Here is a 16,377-nt window from a genome sequence, read left to right as displayed (position 1 = left end):
TTGAACACCAAACACGAATCGCGACGCTTCGAAACTGCGTGAACCGATGAAGGCTTAATAAGAAAAGCGCCAGCCATCTGGGATGCTTAAAAACACTGATTTCAATACAATTTAATTTACATATAAATCACAAAGTATGATCTGGATGTAGACTAAGGAACTCGAAAAAATCGGTTGTCTGTAAAGTCGGTTTCAATTATCGCAATTATCGTTGCTATAAGCAATTGACACCACATTCACTTTTCACTGAACTTCATACTTGACGAAAACATGTATGCCTCAGAGCGAGGTAACGCCGCATGAGTCATGTTTTTTCGTGCGTGCAGACGGCTCCATCGAATTATAAGACGTTGTCACGTCAAAAAACAGTCAAACAAGTGACAGACAAGACCCCAAAATAAACAGCAGTTATTCAAGAAAAAATCCCACTCTGGCCTACTCAGGGTCACTGACCTTATCTAGATCGCGGAGGCGGTGGTATCAAAACAAAAACAAATGTAAACATAAATCAGTTCATAACTGTTAATTCCTTGACTAAACTCATCATCATTGATTATTTCGAAAAAAAAAATCCAAAACACCTCATCATCAAAGTCTTAATTCTTTAAAGAATTCACGATATCCGTAGAATGTGGGCGAGACTCGAAAGAAAAAAGAAAAACAATTCCACAAATAAAACAAAACAAGCTATTAATATTCGTTAGAAATATTGGTTTGTCCCAAAAATGCTGCCGGGGGCTGTAACCGGAGCCCGCGTGGGCGTGCAGTGGACACGGCCGTCGTGTCGTGAATACAAAAATTAAACGATTTATAACGCCATAAGTCAAACATAATATCGATCATTAAGACGTTCGTCGTAATTAAAAGGATTCTTCGCAACGTTTATTATGATCCTTAATTTGTTGTAAAAAGTTTTTAAGCACTATAGTTTCGTATAGCAAAAGCAAACAGTCGTTCGCACATCTATTAACACGTGAAGCAACACAGGACACAGGAGTATGAAATTTCCCACACTTATAAAGAATATAGAGAAGGAGTGTAGAATGCTATTTTTTTTAAATTATACTTTAAAAATACATACATCAAATCAATAAAAGGAATGGAAAAGGTTGGAGGAGGCCTTTGCCGACTGGCAAACAGATCTAGGAAAGATAACCAAGCAACAAATATTAGTTTAAATTTATTCGTATCTATTAAGTTTAAGATTTTAATGCTATTCTTTTACATAAGTTTAAAAATTCATTGTACTAAGAGATCTGAATAAAAAGCTATATTATTATTAAATCAATAAAAAAAACATTCTACCATGTATTTGACACACACACTTATAAATACTCTTTGATTATTGTCAAACTTTTGTTATTGTTTAATGTCTGTGGTCAAATTGAGAATAGGTTAATATTTATTTTTTATTTTTAATATTATTTGTCTATAGTGTAGTCTTGGCGAAATTTGTGATTTTAGAAGTATAATAGAACCATAATAATGTTCAAACTTATAATTTCAATTAATTATAGTCGAATTTCGACTACTACGGAACCACTAGTTTATATAAATCAACTAACAACAATAAAGGTGCCACATTCAACGGCCACACTAGCATATTCTACTGGAAACACAAACGAGATACAAGTTCACCGAGAGCTCACCAAACATATAATTTTTTTTAGTCCACTTAGTTTCTCGCCGGATCTTCTCAGTGGGTCGCGGTTCCGATCCGGTGGTAGATTCTGCGAAGCACTGCTCTTGCTAGGGTCAGTGTTAGCAACACCCCTGGTTTGAGCCCCGTGAGCTCACCTACTAGCTCGGTGAATCTAGAATAGCCCCTCGAGATTCTAGAATAGACATAAACATTTTTTTATCGCAAAGTTCGATAATTAAAAATCATGCCCAAAATATTTACAATTGCATAATTATTGGTAGTAAGGCTATGTATGACTGGCAAGGGCAGGTACAGCCCCACTTCGAATTCCACCTCCTATTGCTTAAATTGGTGGACAAGCTTACGGCCCACCTGGTGTTAAGTAGTTACCGGAGCCCATATACATCTGCAACGTAAATGTTATCACCCACCTCGGGAAATCAATTCTAAAGTCGCAGTTTTTACAGTGCTGCGCCACCCTTCAAACCGAAACGCATGGCTGCTTTATGGCAACTCCAGTAGCCTCTTAAAACCAAATTAGCCAAAGTCCGTTCACCTATATATGCAATTAAAACAGAATACTATAATGTATTCATAACTATTTTTCCGTTGATTAATGTAAAACAATCATTAACAGTCGTTTTTCGTGTGAAATTGTTACTGCGTATAGATACGATCTTGAAGAGAAATTATAATTAATGATCAGAACACATATTCTCAATCTCGTTAATTTCAACTGATATGTGGTCGTTTTCAACTACAACTTAGGCAATAATAGTAAGAGATATTTGTATTTTCTTTTAGCAAGTGCACAGAGGTAGTAGTGGCCAAACCGTTCGTCTTGCGCAGATCCCGCGGTGATAAGCTATCTGGAATCTTGAGACATATCGTGCACGGACCAAGAGTGCCATGTAAACTTTATATGTCGAACGCAGCAATTTATAGATCTGCTTTATGTGTGATCTTAAGTTAGAACATAGGAAGCAGTCCGGTCACCGTTCTCGTCGAACCCGTCGCTTGCGACGAAGGGCTCGACGAGTAAATTAACTCTCAGACACAGCCCACTGAGTTTCTCGCCGGATCTTCTCAGTGAGTCGCGTTTCCGATCCGGTGGTAGATTCTGCGAAGCACGACTCTTGCTAGGGTTCGTGTTAGCAACGTCATCAGGTTTGAGCCCCGTGAGCTCACCTACAAAAGTTAGGGTTACGCTGACATAGCCTCTCAAGGCTCTCAGCTTAGGTAGGAAAAAAAAAAAAAAAAAAAAAAAAAAAAAAAGGAAGCAGAATAAAAAACATGCTTACACGAGAAAATGTTCCTACAACTCAGAGTGGAATGGGCTTAGCGATAGGAATGGGAAATGCCAAATAGCATTCGGAAGTTTCCGCAATCCGGATTCGATACGTGTGTGTGAAGTTGAGATTTTGCGAAACAAAGTTTACGCTTCGTTGTCCGAAGATTGGATTTATAGTTTAACTTCAAAAAAAGAAGAGGTTCTAAATTCGAGTTTTTTTTTTTTTGTGTTTTACTTTAGAACTTTTTTCTAGGTGAATCGATTTTGATGAATCTTTTTTCATTTGAATTCTGGTGCGGCATATGTGATTCCATTTAAATATTTTACAAAGATTTGACATACAATTAAAAAAAACATTTTAAATAAGTTTTTTTTATTCTCAATTCTTCATATTGAATATTTCATATTGTTATTAATTTTGATGTATGATACATGTCTGTGCGATCATTCTAAGGGCCCAATATTTAATAGGAAAAAATTCACATGACGATTATTTTGTTATGTTATTGTTGTTTTTCTGTTGTCTGTTTGTCTGTCCGACACTTAAGACCATTTGTATCATAAACAGCTAAAGAAATCAAATTAAAATAATACTCATATAAACTCATACAACCCCGGTACGCTACTTTCTATTGATCCAGAATCATGAAATTTGCCAAGAGATAAAATTACCGAAAGCAAAGGAAAAATAAATTAAAAAAATAAAAACAGAAATTTTCGTAATTCGCAAACTTAGGTCGGCGGGTGAAACATCGATCGTTATGTAGACAATGTATGAGAGTATTTTTTTTTCAGTTTCTCTTTCTAACGTGCAAAAAGAGGATGCTCAAATCAAGGCAATGCAAATTTGTAACCCGTGTACCTACAATAAATGAAAAGTAATAGTCTCGGTGAGTTGCGTAGCCTGCAAAAGAGCCTGAGTCTTGTAGACTGGATAGATAGAGTACTAGATTAACACAAAACCGTGCGGATCTCTTTGATAGGATTACATAGTTCACCAAACATTTGTAGTGTCGAGAAATAATGACAAAAAAAAACCACAAAAATACATGCGAATCCGTAGAAAAGTTATTAGCAAAATCGAGAAATAGTCAAACAAGATTGTCGTCCCTTATTAAGCCTGTAATTATGTACATACGTATATACCGATATACAAAATACGATCTGCACGTTGATTCCCATAAAGGTTTTTTGATAAACAATATTGTACGAGACACCTGGGAATTGGAAATAATAAAAATAAAGCAAGCACCTTACCGTACCTGGCACGCTCGTCAATCCTTACGTCAAGCGTTTTGACAGACCTAACCGGCATCATCGCTCGGCTAACAAAAAACTACGTATCAGATGTAATTATGTACAGGATATCTTGGAAAACTTACTTACTATATCAAACCGTGACGATAATTTGTTGGTAATTTTGAAAAATCCATTTTTTTGTGAAGGAAGTATTATTGGTGGCTTGGAAGCCTTTTCCAGTTTCAGCAGGACTGGTGGGTTAGCACGGGCTCAGTTAGGAGGGATGGGATATGCTAACAGAAAAATCCATTTAAATATACATAGAATATACAACAGTAGGTACTGTAAGTGTACAAGTTCCGGGCTAGAAAGGTACGCTTGCGTGTTTATATTGCTCGTTAGAAAGAGGAAATAAAATTGAGGTTATTAAAATACTGCTTCATAGGGATGATAGAGATCAGGAGTAGCAGCTAAAGAGGGCAGGAACGGCAAGCGCGAGTCTTCTGATTAATGACCAAACTATGTATTACCAGATCCCCTCGCCTTCTTTTGGTTAGTGTTAAAATGAGTTCAAAATTATCGATGCTGTAGGTTTTTGGGTTATTTACACGTCATAGTAGTTTTTTTATTATATATTTTCACGTTGACAAGACTCTAATAACTCGAAGCTCCTCTCGATTATACATTTTCATTTTAATTTAAATTTATCAGAGATATATGACTGTGCAGTTTGTGGCCTCTGTTGTTGCTACATTTACTATTATATTTTTATTGGAACGCTTTTGTATGAGTTGGCAGATATTTATCGGGTATTGGAACATTATTCGGTCTGCTCATAATCGTCCGCATAAAGCACCTTGTCACACGGTCGTTGGGCGCCGAATGTGCTCGCCCGACCCTGAGTATTCTTTTTGTGCGTCCCGATCGAGGGCCCGTATTCTTCGACCTGTGAAAAAATGAAGATATTAATATATCTTTCTAATTCGAAATACGCTAAGGATAAAAGGAAGATCATAAATCATTATGTATGATGTTGCACGAATCAGTTTTAAAGTGTGCGAGAGAAAATCGATTTTCGGGGAAGTGTCGCTCATTGTCGTCGATCAGGGCTATTGTTGTGATGTTTGTGACACTTCTAAAAACCAAGTTTGAATAAGAAACTTTCGAATGGTTAGTTCATTATTCACAAAGGCGAAGAGCCCTGCCGTTAAAATAGATAGTCGTTTTGATATGAAATGTAGCGATTAGTATACTGGGTCAAACAAAACATGGCGCTTGTTCATGTCTCGACGAACGGGCCTGTTGTAATCGAATGACCAGTCATCGGCCGCCCATTAGCCGAGGCCTCTATAGACGATAAAATTATCTTTGATATGCACTATTTAATAAACAATAAAAATATACAAACACCAGAACTCAAACGTGTCCTATCCTGGCTTAAGTAAAGACTGTTTAAAAAATAAAAACAACATTCTACTTGTTTTAAATCAGTATCAACCAAAAGTGTGAGAACAATTTATAAAGTCACATATCGCAAAATAAGATCTGAACTAAGATACATCATAACAAGTATGCGACGGCAAAAAAAAAATTACTGCTCATTTTCAATTAATTTCTAATGAAAACGTTTCAAAACAGGTGGACGTGTATCAGGTGACACCCAATTATAATTCAAGGTGATGACAAGCCTGCGGATAGTCTGTCGACATTGAAAATTTTCACTTAGTTCCAAAACATTTTGAAAAATTCTACAAACTACATTTGCTGCTGGCTATTGAGTAACTTGATATTATGAGTTGCTAGTCATTCTTCGTATTGACAATAAATTAAATTAAAAAAAACGAATGTCTTATCTCATATTTATTTATTCACATCATAGACAAATGATTCCATTTTCAAGAAGTATATAAAAAAAAAAATATCATGATGCATAAAAACTATTTGCCTTTTGGCCATTTCTAACTGAAAAGCTTTCTGAAAAGCGAAATCTAAACTTTTTTTTTGCGTTTAGATCAAGCAACTTGATATAAAATAAACTAGGTTTGTTTTTTCTAAAAACTCACCTAAAGCCATTTACAACAGTCCGGGTGCAAAGGCTGAAGGTGTTCGATTACACATCGGTTGTGCTATTTCTAAAAAGCTTGTTTTCACAGCGGAGCGCTCTTAAGTAGCGATTCGTAACTTAACACCGCGGCATTCGGTTCAGGCAACGTGCCAAATGTATTCATTTAGGTACTAATGCGATTTAATTGTGAATCGTTGGCATTCATTGACATAGCTGGTGGTATTACTGGTGGTAGGACCTCTTGTGAGTCCGCACGGGTAGGTACCACCGCCCTTCCTATTTCTGCCGTGAAGCAGCAATGCGTTTCGGTTTGAAGGGTGGGGCAGCCGCTGAACTATACTTGAGAACTTAGAGCTTATATCTCAAGGTGGGTGGCGCAATTACGTTGTAGATGTCTATGGGCTCCAGTAACAACTTAACACCAGATGGGCTGTGAGCTCGTCAACCCATCTAAACAATAAAAAATAGCTATGTGCATATTTAATGATCACAGATTCGATCTATTGACTATTATCTACTAAATAAATCAGCATTAATTTTGGAATAAAATCGGACTCTCATAAATACCAGAGTATTTTGAAAATTATTTTAATTATCGATTTTCTTATAGACTTATGATTAAGTTATAATTATGTAATGTCTTTGTGGGGATCGGTTTGAGTGTTTCTGCGACTGTATAATTTGATCTGTGCTTTCCTTTGGGAATACAAGCCGGAGATAAAATTTCACATCGATAATAAACGCCACAAAAAAGTGTCTCCCGTGGGTGATACAGCCGTTTAAGATAAGTATCTGACCCTAGCCCGTGTCCCGACGTGGCATGCAACGAATTCACGATGTGCATTCCAAACTCGTGTTTTTATTTCCATACTCGAGACTTGACATAGCCAGCACCACAAAAGATTCGGTCGTTTCTTAGCTTTTGTCCATACAAATAATTACCAAAGGATGCATTAATCTGAAACACTTATTATATAAGACTCGTTCATAGTGCCGATAAGATAAATTAAACAGTTTTATTTTTGTTTCTTTATTATCCATCTTCTATATATATAAATAAAAATAAATTTCTGTTCGTTAGTCTCGCTAAAACTCGAAAACGGCTGGACCGTTTTGGCTAATTTTGGTCTTGAATTATTTGTGGAAGTCCAGAGAAGGTTTAAAAAGTAGATAAATATGAAAATTCTAGGAATTAAATAAAAATAACAATTTTATTTTTCCTTTGTTGCCCCCCCCCCCCCCCCCACCCTCGGACGGATTCCCTTTGATTGTTTTAATTTTATTTTATACAAAAGTTTTGGTCTTTTATTTATCGATTGAGGCACTACAGTCTGCCAGGTCAGCTAGTTTTTAGGATAAAAATTTAATGTCACATGCTTTTTTTTAGTTTTACAAAACTGCGTTTGAGCTTGTCGCTAAGTTGCTATGTCATAATTTAAAAATCGTGGGCACGTGCGAAGACAACACGCTGCCTCTTAATAGAATTTGTCACTGCCCCTTTTTTGTGTTCAAGATGAGAACGCCCGATTAGTAATTAGACGGACGACACATGTTTATAAATCTTTTATCTCGTATTAAACTCATTAATGTTTCGGTATTGAGATCTTTTTATTTTAACGAGAAACAAAATGACATCACGAATCGTTTTTATAACTTTTAAAAGACTTTGAAGATTCACGGATCGCGGTACTTCTCCGAATAAGAATGATACTCAAATATTTATTTGCTTCATTTGTAACGAAGTATCAATTTTGGAGTTCACAAAAAATTGTAAGGATGTATTAGCTTATCGAAGGCGAGCTGCCGAACGTATGATACATTCATTGAGTAGTTTGGTAACAGTAAGGGAACGCCTAAAAGCTGTATTATTGGAGCGTTAACAGACACTTGAGATTAGCATCTGTGCATTCTCGAGGATATTCAAGTTTCGAACACAATACGTGAGATTATAAGCACCGAGGTTTATTTGTAAACACCACAATACATTGTTGTGCGGTCACATCGAACGCATCACCCACTTGTGACGTATTTTATTGAATGGTATCGAACACTCATTTCACATGTTTCGGTGAACACGTGAAGATTTTGTAAATATACAAACGGGCGCGAGAAACTAGAACATTAGAAAAAAATGTTTTGTCAAATATTTTCTGTGATGGATTGTCGGTTTTTTTTAAATATCATCTTGTTAAGCACGGTTCGCACAATTCGAAAAGGAATGCTTTGTCAATTTTTATTCTGTTTTAATTTTAAAATTTACTAGAGATATTTTCTGCTCCTATTTTGATTCTATAATCGCCGAAGACAACATCTATTTTAAATAATATGTTCTATAATTTATTGTACATCTGAATAATTTGTTCAATCACAAACTTATCTAAATCGAAGCCATTATCTTAAATATAAAATTTGTTAGATCGAATGTGAACTCTCAAATTTTCCATTTAAAGTTCAAAATCCTTTATTTACGACCATATCAGGTTAAGTTACGACAATGTGACAAAGTCTTCTTATAAATATGATTTATTGTCGTGTTAAGTATCCCGTGCAATTGTTGTGAATATTTATTTACGCTCGTAAACTATAAACAACGAGCAAATCTGGTTATTTATGGCGTGATTGGACATTCGCGCACTGAATTCACTCTCTTTATTCTTTGATCGAGAATAATGTGGTTTACGGCTACCGGTTTCTGATCTATTGCGGTCTTGTTCAACGTATCCTATATTAAGGCACAAAGCGCTGAGGCGGTAGTCGCCACTTCGGCATTCACAACACCAAAGCTCCCTTAATCTTCAACGAAATGATATTGTGTAACTTGAAATCTTTCTTTTCTTTTCAGGCGAAAAACCGTTCAAATGCGAATACGCCGGGTGCGATCGAAGATTTGCAAATTCATCGGATCGAAAGAAGCATTCGCACGTGCACACGTCGGATAAACCTTACAACTGTCGGATCCACGGCTGTGACAAGTCATACACGCATCCGTCTTCGTTAAGGAAACACATGAAGGTGCACGGAGCTGCCGGAGACGCTTCCCCTAGGTACGACAGCGACGGTGATGACTCATCCTCAGCCGGCAGCGTCAGCGTAACAGCCGGCGCCGCCAGCCCCACTGTGCCACTTCCTCCTGCCGCCCAACCAGCACACCCGCCATCCGGTCACCACCCCCATCACCAACCAACTATAACGGATAAATTAGAAAGCCTCAACGAAAAATACCTCAATCCCCACGATCAGAAACCTTACGAGCGACCGCCAGCGCCCCCTCATCATAATCAAGGCCCGCACTTAACGAACATAGGCGGCAACGGGGTCATGGATAATAAAATAGGGTTCGGCGGTCATTGGAGTCAGTTTCAGCAACCGGCGCCGGCGATGCCTCACGGGGTACCAGAGTGGTGGTGTCCCACGCAGGAATCGTACCACCATCACCATCTCATGCATCACTCGGGTGCCGCGGCCGCATACTGACCTCATCGCGCTTAGGAAACTCTTCATTCGACGTTATGTTAAATTTCCATGTCATATTTTCATATTTCACAAATTATCCCCATTTAAATCAACCCCTGACGTGGAATGAAAAGTTTACTAAAGCGCTGTTTGGTTTTTTATTTTAATAGGGAGTGTTACGCTTATTACTGAATAACGAATAGTCCAAGTTAATTCCGACCATTTCTACAAAATAGAAACCAAAACGTCAGCCGTCCCAATGTGTTAAAATCCTCATTTAAAAAAAAAAAAGAGTTATCTATGTATTTCGAGAAATAAGACAAAGAGGTCGCTTACTATCAACAATAGAACTTCGTGACAAATCTAAGGTTCGTTTGTGATAATGATTTAAAGCGTGAGCTAAACAATCGCCTTGTTTTACATTTGTAATAAATTTTCCGTAAACGTTTACGTAAGAATGGCAATGCTTGATTTTTTTTTTGTGGAAAATTATTCATTGTTATTCTAAGTATTGTCCGTTAGATCTATTTGTGATGTAAGGGACTCGGTTACACAGCGTAAATTGTCAACTTCTTTGCTGACAATGATTTATTGCAAGTTTTTGTGGAGGAGACAACGAATACGCGGACAAACGGTATTGTTCGAATTTTTCAAAATTCTCAGTATCGTTTGGTGGTGGTTTTTTTTTTTTTAAATGAATTCATTACGCTGTCTAAAAAGATACTCTGTGCTGTTTTAATAAAACCTTTTTTTTATTCCTATCCCACTGGCCAAAGCACAGATAACTAATGAAAATATCGTTTGGTGATGGTTTTTTTTTTAAATGAATTCATTACGCCGTCTAAAAAGATACTCTGTGCTATTTTAATAAAACCTTTTTTTTATTCCTATCGCACTGGCCAAAGCACAGATAACTAATGAAACTACGATTTATGGGTTGTAAAGAATAGTACATGTAAATTTTTTAGTTACGGTTACTTATAATATAAAATGTTACTGTTAAGAGAAAATATCCAGTGATAGTAGAAATAAGGGTTTGTAAGTAATTTTATTGTAATTAAATACACTCGTGAAATGTGGTTGCTATTTAACTGTGCTATTCATTACTTTAATTACGTGAGCTCGTTTATAATATTTATAATATAAAAGTAATGCTATTTTTTCACACAACGAACGAAGTTTATACTAAGCTCGTACCTCTGCGTACTTACTGACTGAAGAAAAGTGTACGAAGTCTGTTATTATTAAGAAAACGAATGTTGCCTTTACTATGGCCCTGTATATAGCGAGAAATAAATATAAAGAAATTTGAACGAATACTTTTTTGTATTTACATCTATGTGCCATTGTTTTATTCACCCGTTAAAACTCACCGGTCACCTTGTGTAAAACATTCATCGCTGTCCAAAGAACCACAACGTGCCACCACCCATTTTGAGACAAGAAGTCGAAATCTCAGCTGCATTAAAATGCCTATCGTGCTCTTTAATCAGTGGGTTGACCTGTGTAGACTCGCACTCATACAACTAAGTCCCATAGACACAGCCCACTAAGTTTCTCTACGGATCTTCTTAGTGGGTCGCGATTCCGATTCGGTGGTAGATTCTGCGAAGCACTGCTCTTGCTACGGCTAGTATGTTAGCAAGTCCTCTGAGATCCCAAGATATTGTGTTCCGCGAGCTCAAATACCAAGCCCTGCTGAAATAGCCCCTTAGGCTACCAGCGAATAGGTGTAGAAAAAAAACAGGTCAGAAAACTAAAAAATAGTAGGGAGCAGCTCAGCTATAAAATTAGCTCTAAAATTAGTGATGTCCATGAACACCGATACCATGGACACCACTCAGCATCAGGGTATGCGTCTGCTGCGCATACCAATAAAAACACACAGAGTACAACGTCTAAACTAATAATGGAATACTGCGTTTTCTGTACCAACGATTAGGCATACTGCAAACCCAGACGGGTCGTTTCGACAACCCTGCCTATTTTAGCCCCGGAGGTGGAGTTATTTTTACGGAATACTTTCGATTAAAGGCAACCACGTTCATGCTCATATGTTTACGGGCTCTAATAACGATTTAATACGATTTCTTTTTCTTAGATGGGTGGACGAGCTCACAGCCCACCTGGTGTTAAGTGGTTACTGGAGCTCATAAACATCCACATCGTAAATGCGCCACCCACCTTGAGATATAAGTTCTAAGGTCTCAATTATAGTTACAACAGCTGCCCCACCCTTCAAACCGAAACGCATTACTGCTTCACAGCAGAAATAGGCAGGGTGGTGTTACCCGCCCGCGCGGACTCACAAGAGGTCCTACCACCAGTAATTACGCAAATTATAATTTTGCGGGTTTGATTTTTGTTGCACGATGCTAATCCTTCACCGTGGAAGTAAATCGTGAACCTTTGTTCAGTACGTAGGTATTTCCTTACAAAAACTGAAAACCCGCCTGAGATTCGAACACCGGTGCATCGCTCAACACGAATGCACCGGACGTCTTATCCGTTAGGCCACGACGACTTCGTGTACCTACGGACCTTCTAGTGTAAAAAAGCTTACAGAGCAAAAGCCCGTTAATGGTATGTCAAAAGTATAATTCCATGTTGTTTTACTTCTAAAATACATTATAATCTGACTTGCAAAAAGTCTTCGAAATTAGCTTATCGAACGAATAAATCTTTCCCTGAATCCGATTCAAACGAATGAGCCTAAATAAATACGTAAAACATGAATCCGCATTCAAAATAAGAATGCAAAAGAATGATTACCGTGGACAACGAAATCTAAAATGGAAATCCAATTCTCGCGATCATTCCAATCGAGTTCCGATCAAAAACCTAAGTCCGTGACGGTACCCACTATAAAACACCAAAACAAAACGAAGAACAATCATATTCAAAAACAGAATTGAATTTATTATCGGGAACGAACGAGACAGCGAAATGATAAATGATCTAATAGTCATAAGACACAGTGAGTTCGAGAGGGACAGCGTATTTACGAATCGACGATACCGTCCGAAGGGATGATTTATCGTTTCTCAACAGGGATTGGCCGGGCAAGTACTTAAAAGATTTATAGATCCTTACGGAGCATGCGCGGTAGGAGCGTTTTCTTATTATAAATCTCACTCCTGCGTATGCACTCGCGATTGCCTTTCTTGGCTGTCTTGTGTAAAAATTAAAAAACATGTTAACATATTGCGCCGATGGAAGAATGAGCCGGACTCGGTTCTTGTTGGAGTGCATTCGAAATAATTGGCCGGCCGGTACTCGCTAACTTAATGTGTCCGAGCACGAACCAGTACGAATTATGATTGTTGTAACAAATTTTTAGTAACTGACTTTAGTACGGAGATGCGATTATTCGTTGCAGCAAGAGTTTTAAGCTCGAGTGTACATCGTCGGTCTAATATATTATGTACTCTTATAATAATTATTATTATATATCCCAGGTCTCAACTTATTGCGCACGGTTAGTATTTCTTCAAGATTTCATAAAATTTCTCTATTTCTTTGTGCTTCTCATCAAATGCTATCTATGATTATTACAATTATTTAGCATACTATATTCACTATCAAAAATAACTAAAATTATTATTTTATTTAGAATTATTATTCCCAAACATCTATGAAATCTATCTAATAAGAAATGAAAATGAAAGAATCCATTGGAGCTACGAAATCTATTAGCAGACATTTTTGTAATCTCATCGAATATAAGCGAACAATATTATTGTATTAGTATTTACTGATATTATATACATATGTGTGCAAAATGTTATTATGGTTCCAACACATAAACAATTAACGAGTGTACAGTAAGTAATTACGTATTACAAAGCAGGGTACACAAAAAGAAAAAAAACATAGACCGTCGTCGTGTCGCGCCAACGTGGGGTTGAGGGCCGGGCGGCGTGCATCCCCGTCAGAGATAACATCTCAGGCTGCGACTGACACCTGGCCCCGCCTCTCCGGACCCCTAGTACACGAATATTATTACCTTTTTTGCTTACATTGCTTACTCTGCAAGCCGACGAAAAGAATGTCTCAACCAGACACATATAGGTATATAACGTTTTAAAAAGGCTTTATAACCTAAACTGGCAAACTAGAACTTAACCTACAGATTAATTGAAAAAAATAGTATAAAACAAATTCGTTGTCTGTTTCTAAGCCATTTTTCCTAAACGCCGCTGCAGATTTTGATGCGATCTTCACTAATAGAAGCAGCAATAAAAGACAAACGTTTGTCTGTATAATAAATATATCGCACAAAATGGCTGAACTACGCCGGTGTTATGTCAAAAAAACTGATTTGCGTACACCTACTGGTGGCTCAGAATATTTTCTGTATTCTGAGACTGGTGGTAGGACCTCTTGTGAGTCCGCGCGGGTAGGTACCACCACTCTGCCTATTTCTGTCCAGAAGCTGTAATGCGTTTCGGCTTGAAGGGTGGGGCAGCCGTTGTAACTATACTAAGACCTTAGAACTCATATCTCAAGGTGGGTGGCGCATTTACGTCGTAGATGTCTATGAGCTCCAGTAACTACTAACACCAGGTGGGTTGTGAGCTCGTCCAACCCATCTAAGCAATAAAAAAAATAAAATAAAAAACTTACATGCCTAATGCTGAACAAATAGATAAAATGTTATCCTAGCCAGCGAAACTGCGGGCAGAAAGCTATTCTTAACTTAAAACAAACAACACACAACACATAAACAAACTCTTCATATTGTAATTCTAGGTTTAGTGGCTCAAACGGACCCGGAATGTTTCTTGAATGGAGTTTATATTCATTTATTTCATGATACATTTTTAATCACGTCACGTCACGTTTTTAATCACGTTTAATCACGTTCATGATACATTTTAATCACCTACCTACCTACCTTCATACAATTTGTAAAATCTATATTTTCAAATACAGATAAGAATTAACCTAAGAATAAACCACGGTAAATTGGTTTTTAATACACTCATAATATTCATTTTATCAATAGCCATAGCTCAGCAGAACAAGCGAATATTTTTTTTTTTTTTTGTAATTTAACAATATATCTAGACGGAGCTCGTTGGAGAATCATTTACCCAATGTTTTATAAGTAATTGACAAAAATAGATAATAAACAATTTCTATATACATTTGTGGTTAATTTCATTATAATATCAAAACGAATGAGATCGCATTGATGATTATATCTATAGAAATCGTAATCTTGATACCGCCGCGGAACATTCGCAACTAAATACAATAAATAATTCATTAACTATACTCAAAGATTTTACAATTAAAATGAAACGTATAAGACAATATTCAGCGGAAAAAACACAGTAATAATGCATGGTTATAATAAATATTGCAAATATATTCGCGTTAGGTGCAAAAAAGAATGTTTGATAAAATACAATAGAAGCCAGGAGATGGGTGGAAACATGCCGGGCGGTCGTTTTTCGTTCACTTCGTTTAATCCTGAATCATTGTTTATTGGGATCGGCAAATTATTAAGATCTACTGTTTTATTTATTGACATTAAATAAATTAATATAGTTAGGATGAAAAAATTCTAGAAAGATTTTAGACGCCAAACGGTCGTCGCATTTAGCCGAAATCAAAGAATTCTAATCAGCTTTTGATTAAAGCTACTCTTACGGTATAATACCTTTTTTTTCTTAGTAACCAACAACTAACCTTAAACTACTGGAAATATCGAAAATGATATTACAATAACAATTAAAAATGCTAGATTAAACTGATTAGTCAATCTAACAACGATGAGAGTCTGAGAGAATGAGAACTGTGAGAGGCGACGTTTTTTTTTTTGGTTTTTTTTACAAATCTTTCTCTGTACTACAGTGATTCTAATGCTTATAGCCATTTTTTAAATAGCGCCCCATTGACGAAGACAAATTCATACGTTTCACCAACGGACATAATACTGTCGCTAACATAATACATACTACGTTTACACATAAAACTATTAGTTTGATCGAATTTGAACTAATGAAAATAACGGAATCAATAAGAAGACTCTTTTGAAATTTGTATTCTGTATTGAATATATAATAATAATAATAATAAAAAAGCCTTTATTCAGACAAATACATTTTTTTTTTACATATACAATTATTATTTCATTTTATTAGGTTTTTTTTACTATGTTTTAAGTAAGTAGTGGTATTAATATTAATTAAATTTTTATGGAAGTTTTTTTTTAACCTATATTATTATTAGTTTTTGTCTGTTTGTCTATTATAGACATAGGCCTCCTCCAACTGCCTCCATTTCGAAGTCGTCGTGGCCTAAAGGATAAGACGTCCGGTGCATTCGTATGTAGCGATGCACCGGTGTTCGAATCCCGCAGGCGGGTACCAATTTTTCTAATGAAATACGTACTCAACAAATGTTCACGATTGACTTCCACGGTGAAGGAATAACATCATGTAATAAAAACCAAACCCGCAAAATTATAATTTGCGAAATCACTGGTGGTAGGACCTCTTGGGATTCCGCACGGGTAGGTACCACCACCCCGCCTATTTCCGCCGTGAAGCAGTAATGCGTTTCGGTTCGAAGGGTGGGGTAGCCGTTGTAACTATACTGAGACCTTAGAACTTATATCTCGAGGTGGGTGGCGCATTTACGTTGTAGATGTCTATGGGCTCCAGTAACCACTTAACA

The 16,377-nt window shown here is 36.8% G+C and overlaps 1 protein-coding gene across 1 annotated transcript in view; it reads left to right on the top strand.

The window, feature by feature from the left end:
• opa (Zic family member odd paired) overlaps positions 1–11,007 on the top strand; it is a 34,086-nt gene extending 23,079 nt beyond the window's left edge. The window contains exon 3 of the mRNA XM_089732979.1: positions 9,080–11,007. Coding sequence (XP_089589105.1) covers positions 9,080–9,711 — 632 coding nt within the window. The 3' untranslated portion in view covers positions 9,712–11,007. The remainder of the gene's footprint in view (positions 1–9,079) is intronic.
• The last annotated feature ends 5,370 nt before the right edge of the window (positions 11,008–16,377 follow it).

Source organism: Bombyx mandarina, chromosome 15 (assembly GCF_030267445.1).
Source record: "Bombyx mandarina strain Sakado chromosome 15, ASM3026744v2".
In the NCBI taxonomy this organism is placed as follows: domain Eukaryota; kingdom Metazoa; phylum Arthropoda; class Insecta; order Lepidoptera; family Bombycidae; genus Bombyx; species Bombyx mandarina.
The sequence above is the reverse complement of the archived record's forward strand: the minus strand, read 5'-3'. Positions and strand labels throughout refer to the sequence as shown.